This window comes from Danio aesculapii, chromosome 3 (genome assembly GCF_903798145.1).
Source record: "Danio aesculapii chromosome 3, fDanAes4.1, whole genome shotgun sequence".
NCBI classification, from domain to species: domain Eukaryota; kingdom Metazoa; phylum Chordata; class Actinopteri; order Cypriniformes; family Danionidae; genus Danio; species Danio aesculapii.
Window position 1 is genome coordinate 9,466,411 of NC_079437.1, and position 21,975 is coordinate 9,488,385.

Consider the following 21,975-nt stretch of genomic DNA (forward strand, 5'->3'; position numbering starts at 1 on the left):
GAATACCTTTCTCAGGGACAGCGCAACCTCTGGCAACCGCGCCTTGATCTCTGGAACCTTCATGGACAGGCATGGAAGACTTAGGTGACCTACCGGCTTCAGTGGTTAACACCATCACTCAGGCTAGAGCACCATCTTCAAGGCTCGTCTACGCCCTGAAGTGGAGTCTATTCTCTTCGAGAAGACCCCCGAATATGCTAGATCAGCATTGTGTTATCCTGCTTTCAGGATAAGATGGAGTGAAGGCTGTCACTCTCCACACTGAATGTTTATGTTGAGGCCATCTCCACCCTCTATGAAGCGGAGGATGGCAGTACGCTTAGAAAGAAAGCGTAACCTCATCATCAGGTGTGAGGCAATTAAATACATCCCAACCCCTTTTCTCTTGGGATCTTTCTGTAGTCCTATCGAGTCTGCAGTGACATCCGTTAGAGTCACTCGACTGAGTATCTATTAGATTTCTGTCCATGACGACAGCTCTACCGGTTGCGATGGACCTGGAGGCATTTTCAGTCAGCAAATCGTGTCTGGAATTCAGTCCAGCCTACTGTCATATTATCCTGAGAACCCAGCTCTGCTATGTGCCCACTCTACCACACTTTTTTGAGACCAGGTAGTGAACTTTCAAGTCCTGCCTGCAGAAGAGTCAGATCCAGCCCTTTCATCGCTGTGTCCTGCAATGATATCCTGTGGATCGCGCTCACATCCTGTGAGCAGCTCTTTCGTCCGTTATGGTTGTCAGCACAAAGGAAGTGCCGTATCAAACCAGAGGTTAACTGGATAGTAGATCCCATTGCTTTCACTTATCATCTCTAAGAGACACCTGTAGAGCTGCGGGTTGGGTGAATCCTAACACATTAGTAAAATTTTACATTTGTAGAGTGGAGCAGAGTGGGTAGCACCTGCCAACTTGGAGGAAACTAAGCTTATTTTAGAATAATACTTACTGCGCTATTCTCACTAACCCTGAAATGTGTGCGCTTTTTTAACTCTGCTCAGCGAGTTCCCCATCTGGTGAACCCTAGAGAGTTCCTCCGAGGCCCCCCAACACCTGACTCGGCAGACGACTTGGTGCATGGCTCATTACGTTGTCTGGTATGTCCACTTGCTCAGCCCACGTTTTGGGGATTGGTGTCAGTCACACGTGATCCCCTTCACAGGCAGACCCATGTCTTCCCCACCAGCTAACCATCTTGCTCAAATATAACGCTCCCCCTGGATAAGGCTAGGCCATATGCGCATATTGTCACTGGTTCTCCCTATTTTGGGTAGCAAGTGGCCTCCTCAGTGTCCTTCCCCTTTGGGACTGGCACACTTTTCCAACGTACTGTTGTATCGCAACTATCACACCAAACGCATGGCAGATCCAGCTGCTGTGGTGCTTTACATACGCTCCACCATAATGTTGTTCCAACATGACTCGGAGTTCTTGACCTGAAAAGGAACATCAAGGTTACTTTCGTAACCCTTGTTCCCTGAAAGAGGAAACAAAGACAATAGCCGCATTTCCACTATCGGGCCAGTGCAAGCCAGGGCTTTAATCGGGCCAGGCCAGGCCAATAGCCCGGGAGGTTGAGAAATGAGGCCGAAATCATGTCGCGTTTCCACTGTCGGGCTAGTTGCTCGCAGCGCGTCACGCAAACACCGCCCCCAGAACGTCCCCCGAATCAAACGTCACACAACCCGCCCACTTCAGCGGGAACAAAAAACTCAAATTATAACCACAAACACAACCTGGCATCACTACGAGAGCTGGAAGATGGAGAACACCGAAGCGATTGCTTTTTTACTGTTTGTGGTCTGTTGGTGTAAGGCCAGACAGCGATGTACGATGTACTTGATAACGTCCTCATTTCTGCAAACGCCGTCTATTTGCCTCTGAACATTTTCCTCGGCCCAAATGTTCAGAAGAGCCCTGGTGTCCTCAACTGACCAGTACTGTCTGCTATCCATTTTTTCTTCTTCTTAGTGAGTTGATCAAGCGCGATAGCAAAACAAATGTAAGGGAAGAAAGCATCTTGTCTCCTCTTTACCTGACAGGAAAACTCCGCCTTTGTACGTAACCCAAGGTATTCGGCGGGCCGAAAAAGGCCAGACGCTGGCCCCAAGGAAGCCCCGCTTTGGCCCGATTACGCCCCGGAAGTGATAGTGGAAACGCGACTGGCCTTGGCTAGCCCTGGCTCGCTCGCTTTAGGCGCGATAGTGGAAACGCGGCTATTATGTCTCAATGTCATAGTGGCTGGATCACCAGCTGGGAGCTTCCTCAGCATTAAAGCCTGACATGCTCTCCTCTCCTTCAGGTGTGGCCTATATACTCAGCTGATTTTAATCAGCTTCACATATAAGGAGCAGCACTTGCCAACTCAGGCATTTATTGGCCCTTTTCTAACTCTTCAGAGTGATTGGCCATCTGGCTATTCCCCCATAATGTCATTCAGACATAACGCCTCATTCACTTCTCCAGGGAATCAGAGTTACGACATTTATCAAGACCATACATTTATTATTTCTATTGCATTACTGCTAGTACTGTTATTAGCCTAGTTGTTAAGAAAAGTAGATCTCGGGGCCCCTAAAGTCTGTGGGCCCTCAGTATTATCCTAATTTCCACTTATTAGCACTGCCTCAATCAGGCCCACACTAATGAAAATAAAACTAAGCTTTTTGATAGAAGACCTTGCCATTCAATTCTGTATATCAGTAAGTCAAGTGAAGAAGAAAAGGTACTAAGTTTGGTGAACTGAACAATTTAAGTATAGTCTACAAAGCCGGCAAGTTAAATAAACTTAAATATGTAAGTTTTAGGAGCCTCCATTACTCAATTAAATTGAGGCAACAAGTTTACTCAATTAATTTAGTTCAGTCAACTTATTGGGTTTTCTGTACACTTGTTTTTTTTTTTGTTATCCATGGAATAATGGAAATAAAAATGCTGTTCTAATTGAATATATATATAATAATATTTCCTCTTTCTCACACTCATACTTTGTAGTTGCATTATCCCAAAAGTTGTATAGGAAAGAGATCTTTCATGAATTTATGAGGATTTATTGTTGCTCATGGTACATATTTAGCTGCACTAGCAGTGATACGTGTATGTCTTGCACCAAGCCAAACCTCTGACAAATTCAGATTTTGTGTTTGGATCTCCAATTCAGCTGCCTGCTCACTGTTCTGTTGTATTTGGTTAAAAAATATTTACATCTGCTGCATGTTAAAATCTAAGTTCTAAATTCTAATCTGTCCGTGTCCTTTGCCTGCACGTACACACTGGCATTGTAGCCTTTTCCCACAAGACATTTGGTAACACTTAACTTAAAGGGTTGTTCATAAGACTGTCATTAAACCTTTTTAATCATGACAAGAATATTTTATACATGCATATAACAATTGTTATTAAGTGTCCTTCACTCAGTTATGATATTTTAAATGCAAAGATGACATTGTTTGTCATTACAACTTGATCTTATCAAGACAACAAATATTGCCATAATTCTGTCAAACATGATTGTATCAGAATCAGAATCAGAATCAGAAAGAGCTTTATTGCCAGGTATGTTCACACATACTAGGAATTTGTTTTGGTGACAGAGCTTCTACAGTGCAACAGGATAACAGAGACAGGACAAAAAACAGATAATAAATATATTTAAAAAAAATAGAAGTAAGTAGTGAGTGCAAATATACAGATTGACAAGTGTATGTACATGTTTATTACTATATACAATGTTATATGTTCAGCTGTTATGTGCAAATTGGCATGTAAAGTGGGTTGTTAAATAAGTGTATATGTGTATAAAAGTGTATAGCAAGTAGTGATGTTGGTTCCACAATTATTATCATCAAGTGTTCATGAGATGGATTGCCTGAGGGAAGAAACTGTTTCTGTGTCGGGCTGTTCTGGTGCGCAGTGCTCTGTAGCGTCGACCAGAAGGTAACAGTTCAAAGAGGCAGTGTGCTGGGTGTGAGGGGTCCAGAGTGATTTTGGCAGCCCTCCTGCTCGCTCTGGATAAGTACAGTTCTTGGGGAGTAGGAAGGGTTGTACCAGTGATTCGCTCAGCAGTCCGAACTATTCGACGTAGTCTTTGGAGGTCGTATTTAGTAGCTGAGCTAAACCAGACAGTTATTGATGTGCAGATGACTGATTCAATGATGGAGGTGTAGAACTGTTTCAGCAGCTCCTTTGGGAGGTTAAACTTCCTCAGCTGACGAAGAAACATGAAGAAACATGACTGTCATGAAGCCATTATAACTGTGTCATGAATTTTATAACAGCATCATTAGTATTTTTGTTGTTGTTTACCTCAACTACATTGGTTCAATCCAGATTTGTCATTAAAATGTCATTAAATATTAGTGATGCTGTTAAAAAGAATTTGACAGAGAAATTACACTTCTAGTGAGACATTTTAATGACAATACAGATTTTCTACTGAAAATATGATCAGATAAATATTCATGACACAATTATAATGCCTAATTTCTGTTGACAGATTTATGACAAGTTGTTTTTTTGGTAAGATAAAGACAGTTTGTGATCTATTTGTTTACATCAAGTTGTCATAACAAACAATGTCGTCTTTGCATTTACTTTACAAACTGTCCAAAACCCTCCCAAATGCAAAAATAAAAAAGACTTTTAGGCACACACACTTTTTTTTGTTGTTAAATGTTTAATATAAAATGCATGTTCAAAACATCCAAACGGATCCCAAACCCACCCAAATTTTGTCAACTAGATTAAGCATTTTTTTTACAAGCACAATCCAATTCTAAAACAATTCCAATTCAAGGATCAGTTTTAGGCCCTTTGCTGTTTCCAATATACATGCTACCCCTGGGAGACATTATTAGAAGACATGGGATCAGCTTTCACTGCTATGCAGATGATACTCAATTATATATTTCAACTAAACCTGACGAGACGTCTAAACTGTCCAAGCTAACTGAGTGTATTAAAGATGTTAAAGACTGGATGACCAACAATTATCTTCTCTTAAACTCAGACAAAACAGAATTATTACTTATTGGGCCTAAATCCTGTACACAGCAGATCTCACAACTCGACCTACAATTAGAGGGATACAAAGTTAGCGTTAGCTCTACTATAAAAGATCTGGGTGTCATATTAGACAGCAATTTAACTTTTAAAAATCATATATCCCATGTCACAAAAACTGCTTTCTTTCATCTGAGAAATATCGCTAAGTTACGAAGTATGCTATCCATCTCAGATGCAGAAAAGCTAGTCCATGCTTTTATGACTTCTAGGCTGGACTACTGTAATGCTCTGTTTGCTGGCTGCCCAGCATCCTCTATTAACAAACTTCAATTAGTACAAAATGCAGCTGCCAGAGTTCTTACCAGGTCTAGAAAATTTGATCACATCACCCCAATTATATCCTCCTTACACTGGCTGCCTGTTAAGTTTCGTATTGAATTTAAAATATTGCTTCTTACATATAAAGCTTTAAATAATCTAGCTCCTGTTTATCTAACCAATCTTCTGTCTCGCTACAATCCAACTCGCTCTTTAAGATCTCAAAACTCAGGGCTTCTGGTAGTAGCCCTGAGAGTCCCTTCAATATTTGGACTCTCAGTAGTGATTATTAAACCACACTGAACTGAGCTCAACTGAACTGAACTTAAACACTACAAACTGAACTACACTGTTCCTATTTACTGTGACCTTTTATGTGAAGCTGCTTTGACACAATCTACATTGTATAAACGCTATACAAATAAAGGTGAATTGAATTGAATTGAATTGAATTAAAACTGCAGAAAGATGTTCATCATCTGACGTCATCCAAAAGTAAACAAGCATCATTCAAGTAAAAGTATTACAATAAATAAAAACAAATAAAAATAACTGCACAACGAACAAACAAACAGAGGCGCTGGGGTTCCAAGGTAGTAAAATATGCCAAAGTACTACTTCTTTTATTAGAAACTAATATAATGTGTGATTATTTTACAGGTACAACTGATACAACTGAAATTTGATAATTCTCCTCCTTCACATTACACTGTATTGTATCGAAAACTGCAACAAAAACAACACACCCTAGACTCTACCCAATTCTTTATCTTCCTCATTCCACGTGTGTTTCTAGATAGGTCTATTATTAATCACTGCGCAGCTCTCTGGAAACTGATAAGTATGTTTTGATGAGTTACCAGTTAACATACAGTGGTCAAATATTTTAGATGAGAAATTCATGTCAGTTTATTTATTTGTTAAGTAACATAACAAGTGTGGAAATCTACTTTATTTTTCATCTTTACAGCAAAACAATTATCAGCTTCCTGTACATCATTCCACTGCATAACTATCATGTCTTCTCTCCTATTACTTTTTACACAGGAAAACACACACTTCATCTTCTTAACACACATGTCATTAATACAGGTACAGTGATTAACATTACCATATTTAATTTATTACACAAAAAATATGCTGCACAAAAATTAAATAAATCTAGTAGTTCTTGACAGACTCCATCACACATGCACAAATGGATACAGTTAACCAATAAAAATAAGATATTTCAGTATGCGGTTTGAGGCAAGTGGGTCCAATATTAGTAGGTATATTGATATTGGCAGGAAAATAAATCAATTATTTCAGTAGATGTGATCCATTTATTGCATGTAGAAACTAGATCACGGATAAGCCATTCTGTCTTTTCATTTAAAACATGTTATTTAGCATTCCTTTGGGTTGTAAATATTTCCTTGTAAAGCCGTTATCTCAGAACACAAAAGTATTGTAACGTGATAAAATACCTCCAACATACTTTTGTAGCACACACTGTAGTGAACATTTTTTAAATAATTCTTAGAGGTGATGAATGAAAGGTGTTATTGTACTGTCAGTACAATTTCAGAGACTTGCATCTACATGTTTATACGATGCGTTTTGTGTAATAAATATGCTGGCTTCAGTGAACTAAAGTGTGTTGTGGGATAATGATTACATTTTGACCTACAGTAGCCTCTGATTGGCTATTTAAGTAGATTTGGTATCCTTAAAAATGACTGTGGAGAGGTAAGGCATGATCGAACACCCAATGAGGGGGGAGAGCAGGCTTGGAGCTCCGCGGCTAATCAGCAGGCCAATCAGAAATAATAAATAACACCTGTTTATTCTAGTGATTGGGCCGGAGAGACACCCATCTTAAGGGAAACAGAAGGAGCACACACACACACGCACACACGCACACACACGCGCACACACACGCACGCACTACGGGTGTTGTGCACTTACCTAAAAAAAAAAAAAAAAAAAAAACTTTATTGCTACAATGACATATTACATAAAACAAATGATGACAAGTTTGCATTCCTGCACCATTAAATGGATGACCATGAAATATTGCGCTTATTATTTTACTATTTAAATGTGTCTATTAAAATATAAACTTGTATTAAAATACAAATTTGACTTTTCCTTTAGGCTATATGTAGATACAAACATCTGTTTTACAATAAATATATCTTGTTCACACTTACGGTGTCTTGTCAAAATATTTTCCCTCATAGACGGCCGGGCAATCATGCATTCATAATGGTATGAACCTTTATGAGGGTGGTCAAATGTATATTTATGTTATCTATTATTTTAATTATTAATTCTATTATTTAAGATCAGATAAACTATTTATCACTATTATCAAACACAGAGGTTCAGAGATTCAGAAAATATATCAAGATCGAAAAATTGTTATGAATTCCTGGGGGCCTGGTCATACATTTGGTCATACAAGGACACTGGATCGTGTCAAACTCACATCAATCAGCTGGTATGAGCTATAAACTGACATACGAGCAATCCTCTGATGAATCGCAGCTTTAAAACACTCCAGTGTTCCTGTATCGGTGTTTACACTCAGTAAACAGCAGTGAGTTTGGTAAACTGATGACCTTCACGGCCAATCACATTCATTTCTGTAAGCACGTGAACACGATGGCAAATCAGCACTGTTTAAGAACGTGCTCAACAGCCCTCAAATGTTAGTGGGAAATTGATGATTTTAAAATTTCAGTATGGATTGGTACCGAATTCCAGTATCGTGACAACACTAGAATTGACCTACGCAAACACGGGGGGGGGGGGGACATGCAAACTCCACACAGAAATGCACACTAGCCCAGCCGTTACTTGAACCAGTGCTAACCACTCAGCCACCTGTGCTGCCCCATTAGTCAAAGATAACACAAGTAAAAACATCATGCAGTTATTAAGTGAAGTATTTATTATTAAGGGGAAACAAAATACAAAACTACACATTTCAGTGTGAAAAAATGTATACATTGGAGTGGCCTAGTCAAAGTCCTGATCTGAATCCAATTGAGATGCTGTGGCATGACTTTAAAAAGGCTCGAAAACCCTGTAATGTGGCTGAATTACAACAATTCTGCAAATATCAGTGGGCTAAAATTTCACTATTGTGCTGTAACAGACTCATTGCAAGTTATTAAAAAGGATTGATTGCAGTTGTTGCTGTTAAACGTAACCCAACTAGTTATTAGGTTTAGGAAACACTTATTCACACAGGGGTATTCAGTTTTGTATTTTGTTTTCCCTTAATAATAAAAAGCTTCCTTTTAAAATTGCATGATTTGTTTACGTGTGTTATTTGTGATTAGTCTTTAAATTTGTTTGATGATCTGAAACATTAAAGTGTGACAAGCATGCAAAAAATCAGTAATGGGAAAACACTTTTTCACACTGCTGTATGTGTTATAATTGTAGGTCAACAAAAGATATATAATTTTTCATTGAGCATTAGTATCCTATTATCATTGCTGTGACACATGTGGTATTGGGTGACCTCTGGTGGTGAGCAAACAGAAGAGCATAGCTGGTATTTGTGACATTTGTACACTGAATAAACACTCATCACCTAAACAATTGCAGACCAGCTGCAGGATTGAATATATAAACAAACTTACAATACACAGTTCTAAGTAATTATTTTAATATTGAAAACAAACATTAAATAAATAAATACTTTTTTTTACTTATATATATATATATATATATATATATATCAATAACTGAATAACTGAATAACTGAATTGAATCACACACAGCCGAGTCTGACCATCCAGATTATGATAATGTGATAATGCAACAAATTATAATAAAACTATGATAAAAAATGACGATAATGCAACAAATAATCAATAATCAATTTCATGATATTAGTTCATTTCTGCAACCATACATTTGGCATGAAAATATTTATTAAACATCTATAAACAAGTAATGATGCAATCCTAAAAAATCATTTTACATAATATCTGCTGAAAGGTATTTAACCACATGTTGACAATCATTGTATACTCACTGAATTTAGATGAATCAATTTAGAATATAGTTTATTTTACAATAAAGAAAGTCACACCTTAGAGGAACCAACTAAAGGCGTCATATGATAAATATTAACTGACTGATAAAAAAAAATACAATGGAGTTACAACAAGCTTTTATTTATAGATCTTCAGGAAGTAGGAGGAAGACAGCCATGTCAAAAGAGTCATGTCATGTTTTTTATGGTAACACCAGTGACACAACTCAGGACTACTTTGATGATATATTTCATGATATTTATTTGGTATTTTCTTATTAAATGTCATTTACATCATATATTTCATTGTTATGAATACATTTGTGTAATTTCATTCTAGAAAAAATATCAGTTTTTGACCTCAAAATAAAGCATCGCAGCTTCTCTCTGTACATGGCTGTGGGGACGAGCAGTTTTCCGAAAGAAATTAAAACACATTTATTGCCACATTAATGACTGAAAAAAGTGTAATAGTTCAAATAACATATTGTTTCATTTTAAAATATAATGTTTTTTTGTAAAGTGTAAAATTGTGTATTTTATAAGCACCTGAAATGCAGTGCTGCAAGCTTAAATGACATTGAGTTCATTTGTTATGTAGGCTATTTACACATGCACATATTTACAAAACTCATTTCAGTCATGTAAGCACATGTCTTTACATCAGAATGTTTTAAAATGACAGAAAATCACCCTTGTGAGGAGAAGGGTCTGGCTGCAGAATGACTGCATGTGCACTGTCAGACTTGCACTTTCTGACACTATTGATTTTTAAAGTCTACACCTACCCCGCCACTATCTACCCCCACAGAGTGACATGTCTAAATGGTCGACAGTGTAAGTAATATCTGACTAATTATTTTTAAATTGATCAATATTTTTTGACTATATTTTCTTTTACTTCATCTGATCATGAAATACATTCACTCTTCCTATTAGTAATCATCACAGATCCTCAGCGGTGTAGAGTTTCCATTCCTATAATACCCCAAGCATCCAAATGGACAGAGTTTCCCATTAAAAGACTGACCAGTGTAAGAGTAGATGTGAAACATGGACTCAACATCATAAAAAGAGACAAAACCCTTCTCATAATCCACAAACACACCGACCCTCTGAGGTTTCACACTCAGGGGAATAAAGACGTATGAGGACTCATGAGCCCAATACTTTTTATCTATTAGTCCCACAGTCCAGTATCCATTCTTGGGACTCAGGCTGCACAACTCCTGCCTGTCAGCAGATTCTCTGGTCACCCCTAAATCCCATTTAATTTGTCCCTTTACCTTCACCTCAAAGTAAAAACACCCTGAGGAGAATCCCTCCTTTCCCAGAACACCAAGATATTCAGTAAATGTGTCATTTTCCCTATTCACTTCCTTCATTTGTGTGTTTCCACATGTCATCTGTTTTCCATCTTCAGACACGATGAGATGAGGATGAGCAGAATCAGCATCCAGAGTCACGTTCACTGTAGAAAAATGTAAATAATTCTTATTTACATATTAACAAATGATAATCTATATTAGCCGCATTGCTCAGGTAACCGGTAATCTGTAATCAGGATTAGCAGCCACTAGCTGAGGACAATTCAAAGGAAGGATTTAAGAGCCTGTGTAACCCCACCGGTCCTACGCCACCCAACCTGCTCCGATCTGGTATTGACGTGTAAGTGATAAACTTGTAAGAGTGTGTTGTAGGCTTTGATAATTATGGTAAGTGGACCAGTTACGATACATTTTGATACATTCTGGATTCTCCTGAAATCATTACATCCAGTAGATTACGTGGAGTCTGCGCTACCCCGGCAGCTAGCTCTCTACAACTATCACATGGTCGCACACTGAAGCTAAGCAGGGCTGCGCCTGGTCAGTACCTGGATGGGAGACCACATGGGAAAGATAGGTTGCTGCTTAGTAAGACCAGCAGGGGGCGCTCAATCTGTGGTCTGTGTGGGTCCCAACACCCCAGTATATTGATAGGGACTCTATACTGCTCAGTGAGCACTGTCTTTCAGATGAGATGTTAAACCGAGGTCCTGACTCTCTGTGATCGTTGTAAGAGTGATGTCCTTTGAAAAAGAGTAGGGCTTTAATCCCAGCATCCTGGCCTAATTTGCCCACTGGGCCCTGTCCATTATGACCTCCCAACCGTCCCCATATCATAATTAGCTTCATCACTGACATCACTCATTTGGTCTGCTCTCCACTGGTGTGTGGTCTATAGCAATATGGCTGCCATCACATCATCCAGGTGGATGCTGCACACTGGTGGTGGATGAGAAGATCCACAAAATGTGTAAAGCACTTTGAGTGTCCAGAAAAGCGCTATATAAATGTAAATAATTATTATTAAACCTATGCTGTGTACAAAATTTGATTTGACATATTTGAGCATGAAGACCTTTTAAATTCTGTTTAATTAGTATGTTGTATGGAAATTACTAAATACATTTTAGTTCGAGTGAGCACAAAGGCAACTGGACTAAAAGATGGTAGCTAACCTGACAGCATTGGGCCTCTAATGAATGTACAGTATTATTTAAGAGTATGGAACCAGATATAGATTAAACTCTAAGTTGGTTCATGAATAACAATTGTGATCCATTCCATATTAGAAATACAATCTAACTTTGACAGTCACTTAAAATTGGAGTTAGATTACATTCTGAGCTTTTTTCCAATGAAAAAGAGAATGCTTTTGAGGAGTCTTTTCAAGCTCTGAAGTCTCTTCATGGACAGCACGCCAAACATGCTTTAATTTCTTATATTATGTAGTTGCAAACACGTGAACTGTGGAATAGCTTGCCTTCAGAGATTAGAAGGAGCCCTATCTCTTTAAACATGTTTTTACTATCTCTTATTTAATTAAAAAAAAAAAAAAAAATATATATATATATATATATATATATAAATAATATATATATATATATATATATATATATATATATATATATATATATATATATATATATATATATATATATATAAACTAATTATTTTTAAATTGTTCATTACTTTTTGACTATATTTTATTTAATTTCATCAGATCATGAAATACTTTCACTCTTCTCATTAGTGTATATATATATTTGAAACCTACTCTGCTGGAAAGCACTTGTTATATGTACTCTATATAAATAAAGTGACTTTGACCTTCTTACCACAAGTCAATTGTCCAATGATAATTATATGAAAATTATATATTCTAATATATATATATATATATATATATATATATATATATATATATATATATATATATATATATATATATTAGTTCTCTGTGACCGACTGATTGAAATCTTCTGACCAATCATTGTGTTAATTTCCTTGTCTTTCTGCTTTTAAATATTTACACGTTTAAATGTGTACCTTTATAGTATCTGCGAAATTAATTTGAATACTTAGAACATGATTACATGTATTACACATAAACAAACAAGAAAAATAATCAAAATGGGACACTAAAATAATTATAGCATATAACATTATTTGCTTACCTCTGTGTTGTCTTAAATGTGTAATAGCTAAAATCAGAAAGTATGATGTTATAAGCATTCATAACACAATTTCAATTAAGATCAATAATCAAATCGGTAATGAAGGACAACAAAATCCAAGTAAACTTGACACAGTTTACGATGCAATAATGAATTATATAAAAAAAAATCTATTCATATATGATTGATTATTCATTAAAGGTTTTGGAAAATAAAGAAGAAACATTTTAATAAAGTGAAATAAACAAACTTACCTTTTGGTATAGTCAACCTTTGACCTTGGAAAAGTTGATCAAGCTCTAAGGAAACGCAGGGGGATAAGACAAGAAAAAAATATAATGTAATTATATCATTTTAACTCAACAATTAAAAAAATTATATAAGTGTATATTAGCACACTAAATTAATATTCACTACATCAACAATTGCCGACCTGTTCCAGGATTGAATATGTTGACACAATTTTTAAAATACTGTCATATTCTGAGCTATTGTTTGTGTTTTTCTTTTTCTCCACAGGATGCTGTCATTTTCCCCAGTGTTTTTGTTTGGGTTTATTTGTGTTCAGCTGTATCTTGTTATGCTGCATTTTTACCTTCCCAGCACGCTTACGTCATCGATGGTGCGACTGTTCAGTTAGGAAGAGAATCGCTCTCGCTCAGCACAATGGAGATTGCTTTAGTTATATTGTTTTGTATTATTTTGAGTTGTTTGGAATGCAGTGACACACAGTCAAATCTTTTGCTGAACAGATTCATCACTTTGGACGCTCATGAATTTTCATGAAAGTGACTTAAATGACTTATGAGAGGTTTGTGACTTAAATAAACTATGACAGTTCGAGTTTATTGAAAAGTAAGAATGAGAAATGAATCCAAATGAAATAGACCCTTATAAGTGATGTCATGTCTTCGGTTTTGCGTTCAGGCGCGATTTGCACTCACACTACAAGCATACACCTTTTCCAACTGGGCCAGGGCTGCCCAACTCGTGCCGGAGCATGGTTCACTCACACTTGTCAAACGAACTGGGAAATGGGGTTAACGCTAAGACTACCCGATTTATTCTACCCTTGTTGCTTGTTGGTTTTTGAGTTTGGTCTGCTCTCGTCCTTGCTCTAAGTTTTTTGCCTAGATACTCTAGTTTTTACCTTAATTTGTTTTGTTTGTTTGTATTTTGGCTAAAGACCTTTTCCTTTATAGAGGACTTCATGTTTGTTGTTTGTTTTGCTTTAGTCCAGGGGTGCTCAAACTTGGTCCTGGAGGGATGGTGTAGTGCAGATTTTAGCTTCAACCACAATTAAACACACATGGACCAGCTAATCAATCTCTGTCAAGGTAAACGTCCAGGAGGGTGTGTTAAGCAAATTGGAGCTATACTCTGCAGAACACGGCCCTCCGGGACCAAGTTTGGTCACCTCACTCTAGTCACTCTTGTGGTAATTTTTATGATATTGTTGGACTTTTTTTGTACTAGACTCTGTGCCTTGGCATTTTGGGCTCATCACCCCTTCCTGTGGGTAAACGAAAAACATTGGTCTACCACACCACAGATCTGGGTTTGAGCCTCTGGCTCATCACATACACTCACCGGCCACTTTATTAGGTACACTTTACTAGGACCGGGCTGGACCCACTTTTGCCTTCAGAACTCTCTTAATCCTTCATGGTATAGATTCAACAAGGTACTGGGAATATTCCTGAGATTTTGGTCCATATAAGAATCACGCAGTTGCTGCAGATTTGTCGGCTGCACATCCATGATGCGAATTTCCCGTTCCACCACATTCCAAAGGTGCTCTATTGGATTGAGTTCTGGTGACTGTGGAGGCCATTTGAGTACAGTGATCTCAGTAGCTATGTTTCCATCAAAAAATGCAAATAAACTTTATGCGCAAAACTAAAATAGCAGCGTTTTCATCCAATGAGTCAAAGAGAACAAAATGATCACTTCCTGATAAACTGGCACTAAACATCAAAAGTAAAACATAATTTGCTGTGGTAGAAGAAGCTGCGTGAGTCTTTTCTTTATTATATAAATGATTGCATTTTTATCATCGTATAAAAAGTTTATGCTACTTAGTTATGCGCAACACTTTTTATGCGCATTTTCAAAATTATTGGTGTTCCCATCAACAGATTTTTTATGCACATATCCAAAATGCACATAAAAATAGGTAGATAGAAACATAGTTATTGTCATGTTCAAAAAACCAGTCTAAGATGATTTGTGCTTTAAGACATGGCACATTATCCTGCTGGAAGTAGCCCTCAGAAGATGGGTACACTGTGGTCATAAAGAGATGGACATAATCAGCAACAATACTTAGGTAGACTGTGGTGTTGACACAATGCTCAGTTGGTATTCAATTGGGCCAAACTCTGACCCTACTATTCAACTATTGCATCAAAAATCGAAACTCATCAGACCAGACGTTTTTCCAATCTTCTATTTTCCAATTTTAGTGAGCCTGTGCATATTGTAGCCTCAGTTTTCTGTTCTTAGCTGACAGGAGTGGCACCAGGTGTGGTCTTCTGCTGCTGTAGGTTTGTGTGTTTTTGTGTGGCTATTTGAGTTACAGTTGCCTTTCTATTAGCTGGAACCAGTCTGGCCATTCTCCTCTGACCTCTGGCATCAATAAGGCATTTGCGTCCACAGAACTGCCACTCACTGGATATTTTCTCTTTGTCGGACCATTCTCTGTAAACCCTAGAGATGATTGTGCGTGAAAATCCCAGTAGATCAGCAGTTTCTGAAATACTCAGACCAGCCCGTCTGGCAACAACAACCATGTCATTCTGATGCTCGGTTTGAACTGCAGCAGATCGTCTTGACCATGTCTACATGCCTAAATGCATTTGCTGCCATGTGATTGGCTGATTAGAAATTTGCGTTAACGAGCAGTTGGACAGGTGTACCTAATAAAGTGGCCAGTGAGTGTAGTTCAACAAGTATATAATTTTTTTTATAGTTGAAAACAGACTTTGCATGAATAATAAATTAATATCCTAATAAAATCTAATTCACCAAGTTGTATTCTGCTCTTCTCATCCTGTAGTTGTTTGTGTTCTGAAGAAAATGAAAAGTAAAGACAAGAAAAAAACAGAATTCAGACAACAAATGCAATAAGTTCAAATATAGTTAAATTCAGACTGAGAGACAATGACAACAAATTGTAAGACCTAAGATATTATAAAATTATATGTATGTCTGTTAGTGAAGTATTTTTTGATTCAAGCATTCTAAGCATTAACACTGAAGTAAATGTATGAAGTCAGATTTACCCTTATGTACACTCTTATTGTCCTCAAGTAACTGAATGTGCGCTGTAAAAAATAAACAATGATGAGACGTGAAAACAAAATTCAGACACAGGTTGGATTAAATAGAAATATAATTCTGATTTAAAATCAGTAACTGCAAATTATAAGACCTAAGATATACACAAAACTATACGAATATATTATGACTATTAGTTAAAGCTTAGGGCGGCACGGTGGCTCGATAATTAGCACTGTCGCCTCACAGCAAGAAGGTTGCTGGTTCGAGTCGCACCTGGGCCAATTGGCATTTCTGTGTCGAGTTTGCATGTTCCCCCCCATGTTGGCGTGGGTTTCCTCCAGGTTTCCCCCACAGTCCAAACACATGCACTGTGAATTGAGTATACTAAATTGGCGGTTAAAGAACTAAGGAACTAAGCCTAAGGAAAATAAATAAATGAATAGTTAAAGCTCATGTTAACTCAAAAATTCGGTTATTAATTGCTCATCCTCAATTCCCTGAGACCTTGGTTAAGATAAAGATATAGAAAAATTAAGATATTTTGATGAACTCTGAATAGACATGGGCTGGTATAAGTTTCTGATGGTATGATAACCTTGGATAAAAATATCCTGGTTTCACGGTATTGTGATTACTGCTCTAAAACAACAACTTTTTTTCCCCACTGAACACAACATATTTCATTTTAGGAAACATTTAAAATATTTTGGAACAGTAAACATGTCCAGCTAAATAATTCAAATAAATCATTGACTTCTGCTAACATGTGTGGTTTATTTATAAACTAATTTCGAGAGGATCACGTGCTTATGATCAACACGGCTGGCTCCTCATTAGCTCCGTAATCTGACCCATTAGATGATTACGGAAGCATTATAAATAACCAGAGTTTTTCACTCCAGTTATCTTCGTCTTGAAGCTTCCCCCTCCTTCCACCCCTACTTCCTCCCCCCTTTTTTCCGATAGGGCGACACGGTGGCCCAGTGGCTAGCCCTGTTGCTTCACAGCAAGAACACCGCTGGTCCAACCTCCTATCGGGCTGGTTGGTGTTTCTGTGCGGAGTTTGCATGTTCTCCCCGTGTTCGCGTGGGTTTCCCCCGGGTCCCCCGGTTTCCTCCCACCGTCCAAAAACATATACCATAGCAATAGATTAAACCAAATTATCACCGAAAACAACCCTAGTTTACACTTCTCATGCGGCGACAAGCAGGGGAGTTCTCGAGACCTACCTGAGCTCGAACTCCCCTCTCGCCCTTCTAACGGGAGGGAGCCCCGGCTCGAGGATATTACGAGCTCAGGGCTCTCTCCCGGGACAGCATGCCAAATACGCTTTATTGATTATCAGCTAAGTGTGAACTCTTGAATGTTAGTTTAAAAAGAAAACAGATTTCTTTTCAAATCATAAAATAATAATAAAACCTTTACACATACCTTACGAACGATATAACAGAACATTTTTGCAGTTTTAAAGTCTTGACTTTTCCAAACTGCAGTAAATCTTGAAACCGGTTATTGTCCCATGCCTAACTATGAGAACTCTCTTAAAATAACAAAAATATCTTTAAAACAGACCATATGGCTTAAGTTGAAATATTATCAGGCTATGAGATAATAATATAAAAATATCTTAATTTGCCTTCTGAAGATGGACCGAGGTCTCAGGGGATTAAAGAGACATGAGGATGGGTAATTAATAACAGGAATCTTATTCAGAATTATCATACACTTTAAGATAGTTTGTAGATTGAAATAAACATTAATAATGAATTATTCAATAAAGCACAATTACCACGTTGCAGTTTATCAATGCTGGCCTGTAGTTCAGTGTGCTCTGAAAAAATAAAAATAAAAATGAGAGAAAACAGAAATCAGAAGCATTAAATGCAAGAAACAATGACTGCAAATTATTGGACCTAAGGTATAAATAAAAGTATGTGTTGAAGTTAAATAGTCTATATAGCACACTTAGCATTAATGCTGAAATAAATGAATAAAGAACTCACCCTCATGTATACGCTTATTGTCCTTCAGTAGCTGTTTGTGTTCTGTAGAAAAATAAAATGAGGAGAAAATAGTTGGTGGATGCAAATAAAAGTAATAACGCATTATTTAATACAGACAAATTTACCTTCACTTAGTTTCTCGTTGCTTTTATGTAGTTTATGGTAATCTGAACAACAATGAAAATGAAGAAAAGATAAAACTGAATTCAGACAACCGAAGCATTACACCATATATTATTTCTGATTGAGGAACTACAAATAAAAAAGACAAGGAATGATACACAAAAATACAAACACACAGTGTCTGTAAATAAAAAATGTTGTGGATGAAAACAGACTTTAAATACATTAATAAAACATTTACCTTTCTTTAGTTTACTGTGAGCTGTAGAAAATTCAGAATGAAGGTGATCAAGCAACATCAAATTTATTAAACACACACACACATACACACATATATGTGTAAAAAAAAAAAATATATATATATATATATTTCCTGACATAAACAAACATAACCAGATCACGACCATCATGTTTTACTTATGAGCTGGTTTATAAATGTGGATTAAGAGACTCTGAATACTGATTTTCACTCTATAGACCATTTTGAGGGACGTAAACAATAACAACGGTCCTTACATATTTCCTGTTACATTTTAATTAACATAGCCTCAGAGAATGCCAAAACATCAACATATTGATACAAATATTGTTATGATAGCTGTCTTAATGTTACATTTTGATTGAATTGCCTTTTTTTACAGTTATGAAATAGTTTGGCGACAAGCAGGAAATGTTCACGGGCCAATCACATCGCCAAATTGAAATGGTCTATATTGTATCCCAATTAAATAATTTAGTAAAATTCAAGCCTTTTGGTTTGCAAATGACACAGAAACATAAACCATGTTTAAATCATAATCCCCAAGACATACATTTTGTGTCCTCATAAACAATATACTCAGTACACAGTGTGTGTACTGCCAACAAATGATAAGCTTATAACATGTGAACTCATTGATTATGTTAACATGGACATCAGTTCTCTAATTATTTGCCTTAATCAGAATAAGACAATAACGATGTTAAGGTGTTTACATGAGTTGCTTTTTAAATGTTCCTTTCATGATCCTGTTTTACGTGCATAGCTCGGATAATATCGTTACGCCACCATTCAACGCTAGTTTCCTTCCTGTGATTTCATCCACTAACTTTTCATTCATCTCCCCGCGACAAAATCTGAGGTACTGGATTTAAGTCTTGAGAGTCTTGTTTGCCGCTCGCACCTAAAATGTGCTGTCTTGTTTGAAGCCATTCTTGTTTGTTTGTCTCCAAACGCCTGCGTCCTGTCACAAAATGTAGGGAAATCTACGACAAAACAATTTTATTTTCAACCCAGGCTCATTCTGAGAACGTAGTCCCGGGGACGTTGCTGGAGACCGCGAAATACGTAGCCGGGGGTACGTACGGCTGCATTTCATTTTTTTAAGCGAACGCTGCGGGGCGGTGTGACGCCGTTCCCTTCGGCGCTTGCCGGCCGCTCGCCTTCGTGTGGAGGGCTTTCCTGCTGCAACCATTTTGTCCGGTTAGCTCTTCATGTACTCTGGCGGACTCGAGGCACAAAGAGGGGCTGACCACGACGATGACGACCGGGTTCAAGTCCGGGGAAGAGCGGTTTCAGAAATCAGGTAAGAAAACAAAAACAAAATCCAAAAAATGAAGCGAACAAGTTCGTCACAGGGTGAGAATGTGGTCAAAATCCGAAAACGTGGTAAAAATCAGACGATGGCTTTTCTTTTTCTGGACGGCTTTTGTGAATCGTCGTTGGTTGGGTTTAGGGACGGAGGAGGGTGGGTCAGCCGATTGGCCGGTCGCACGGTCAATCATTCTGTCGTCCAGGCAGACAGGCGGAAGGTCGTTCGACAAAAAGCGCGCACAGCGGCCTCTTGCGGATTCGCGAAAACAAAAACTGCAAAAATACGTACCTCCCGGGACGTATTTCACGGCCCTCCAGAAATGTCCCCGGGACTACGGTCACAACCGTGTTTTTATGTTTGTACTGCGACTAACATTTGTAATACTCCACATGTCTTAATTCGATTTCTGTTTGGTTTGATCATGACTTTAGTTGGATAAAGGTCATCAAAAATTGCTGTTTACCTGGTAGAGTCAGAGTATTGTCTTAATTGTTTATTTTTAATTTAAAATGGAGTATCCGTGTCCATGTATACGTACTGATTGTTTAAAAAGGTCATCTGTGATTTGGTGGAAATCCTTTATAAGTGATTAAAAAAACTTTCCACAGGACACCTTATTTACATAAAAAAGGACAGTAAGTTTACCCCTATTTTTCTGAACAGTCACAGCTATCAGTATTCCAGCAATAACACTGAGCACAGAAAACACTGAAATCACAATCACTGATGTCCTCCACGAAGCAAACATATTACCTGCAAAACAAAATAGTGTGAAAGCTAAATGTTACAAGTTAATGAAATACACATAAGGATGTACCTGTGTATAATTCCAAATGTCACAAACATAGTACAATGGTAATAAAAGAATCTGTAATACATCTTACTCTGCTATTGTTTTACATTAGGTAATTGACAGCTAATCATCTTTACCGCATGCAAAATAATATGAGAACATGACAAATAAACACACAGTTACTCACTTGTGGAGCTGATCAGTGTCTCCAGCACGTGGTGTCTCACTCTGACTCTACAGTGAATCTTGCCGTCTCTCTGATGAACAGTGACGGTGTGTTTCACACTGAATCCATCTGTGTTTCTGTGTGTCTCTGTAGTTTCTGGACTCAATCTGACTCCTTCACTGTCCAGCCACTCAAGATCAGGTTCAGGATTCCAACCTTCAGATTCACACTGTAGATGAAGCCCTCCTGAACGATCAAACCCATCTACTGTAATCACTGGAGGACTTCCTACAGCTACAGAACAACATGAGGAATGTCATATAAACAGCAGTGTGTACAGTATATTACAAATGCATCATGCCTACAGCAAACAGAATGTTAGTGGTTTTTTCTCACCTTCAACACTGACATTAACAGTGGCATCATCAGACCCGGAGTTGGACTGAATAAAACACTTATAACGTCCTTCATCAGACACTTGCACGGCTGATAGCCTCAGTGATGCATTTCCCGTCTGTAGCAGCTGATGATTGAGTTCAGTTCTCCCTCTGTAGGACAGAATCTGCTCTGTGTTTCTGTCTACATGATCCTCATAGAGATGAACTGAGTATTCCTGATCAAGTCTAAACCACTCGACTCTCATGTCCACAACACTGATGTTGGGTTTGACTGAACAGGGCAGAAGCACATCTTCACCAGCAAATGCTAATACAGGATCTGCAGATCCCACTACAGCAAACTGATCTATTACAAGAGAAGGAACATGAGGTATTGACAGTTATTGAGTTATTGATTCACTGCAGAGTCAAACTGAGAGTTCAGCATTGAGAATTTATGAATTAAACTCTTAATTATGATGATGATTAATAATACATTACCTGATCTTGAGTCTGTAATTCCACTAATAAGCATTAGAGTTAAACAAATGAACTTCATCTCTGATGAAGCTGGAGACAAAAAAACCCAACATTACAGACTGCACATCAGAATGTTTCTGCTTTAGAAAACTAGACCTGCCCTGACGGCTAACTGTGAGATACACATTAACAATCTGACTGCCACAACAGGTTTGACTGGATAAAGACAAAGCACGATAAGTACACAGTTTCTATCTACATTTAGTTTATATCCACTAAATCTGTTGAACACATTATTGGTTTTTAAATGGCGCTCATA

General features: G+C 37.6%; 1 protein-coding gene across 1 annotated transcript; it reads right to left on the reverse strand.

The window, feature by feature from the left end:
- Positions 1-9,461: 9,461 nt before the first annotated feature.
- On the reverse strand, positions 9,462-21,735 carry LOC130217898 (butyrophilin-like protein 3). The gene is made up of 13 exons (XM_056450089.1): positions 21,678-21,735; positions 21,196-21,543; positions 20,821-21,093; positions 20,486-20,593; positions 18,508-18,528; positions 18,269-18,310; positions 18,144-18,185; positions 17,930-17,971; positions 16,143-16,184; positions 15,886-15,927; positions 13,113-13,157; positions 12,859-12,885; positions 9,462-10,827 (listed from the first exon to the last, which is right to left on the reverse strand). The coding sequence occupies exons 1-13, from the start codon at positions 21,733-21,735 to the stop codon at positions 10,292-10,294; spliced, it is 1,626 nt and encodes a 541-aa protein (XP_056306064.1). The 3' UTR covers positions 9,462-10,291.
- Between the last annotated feature and the right edge of the window lie 240 nt (positions 21,736-21,975).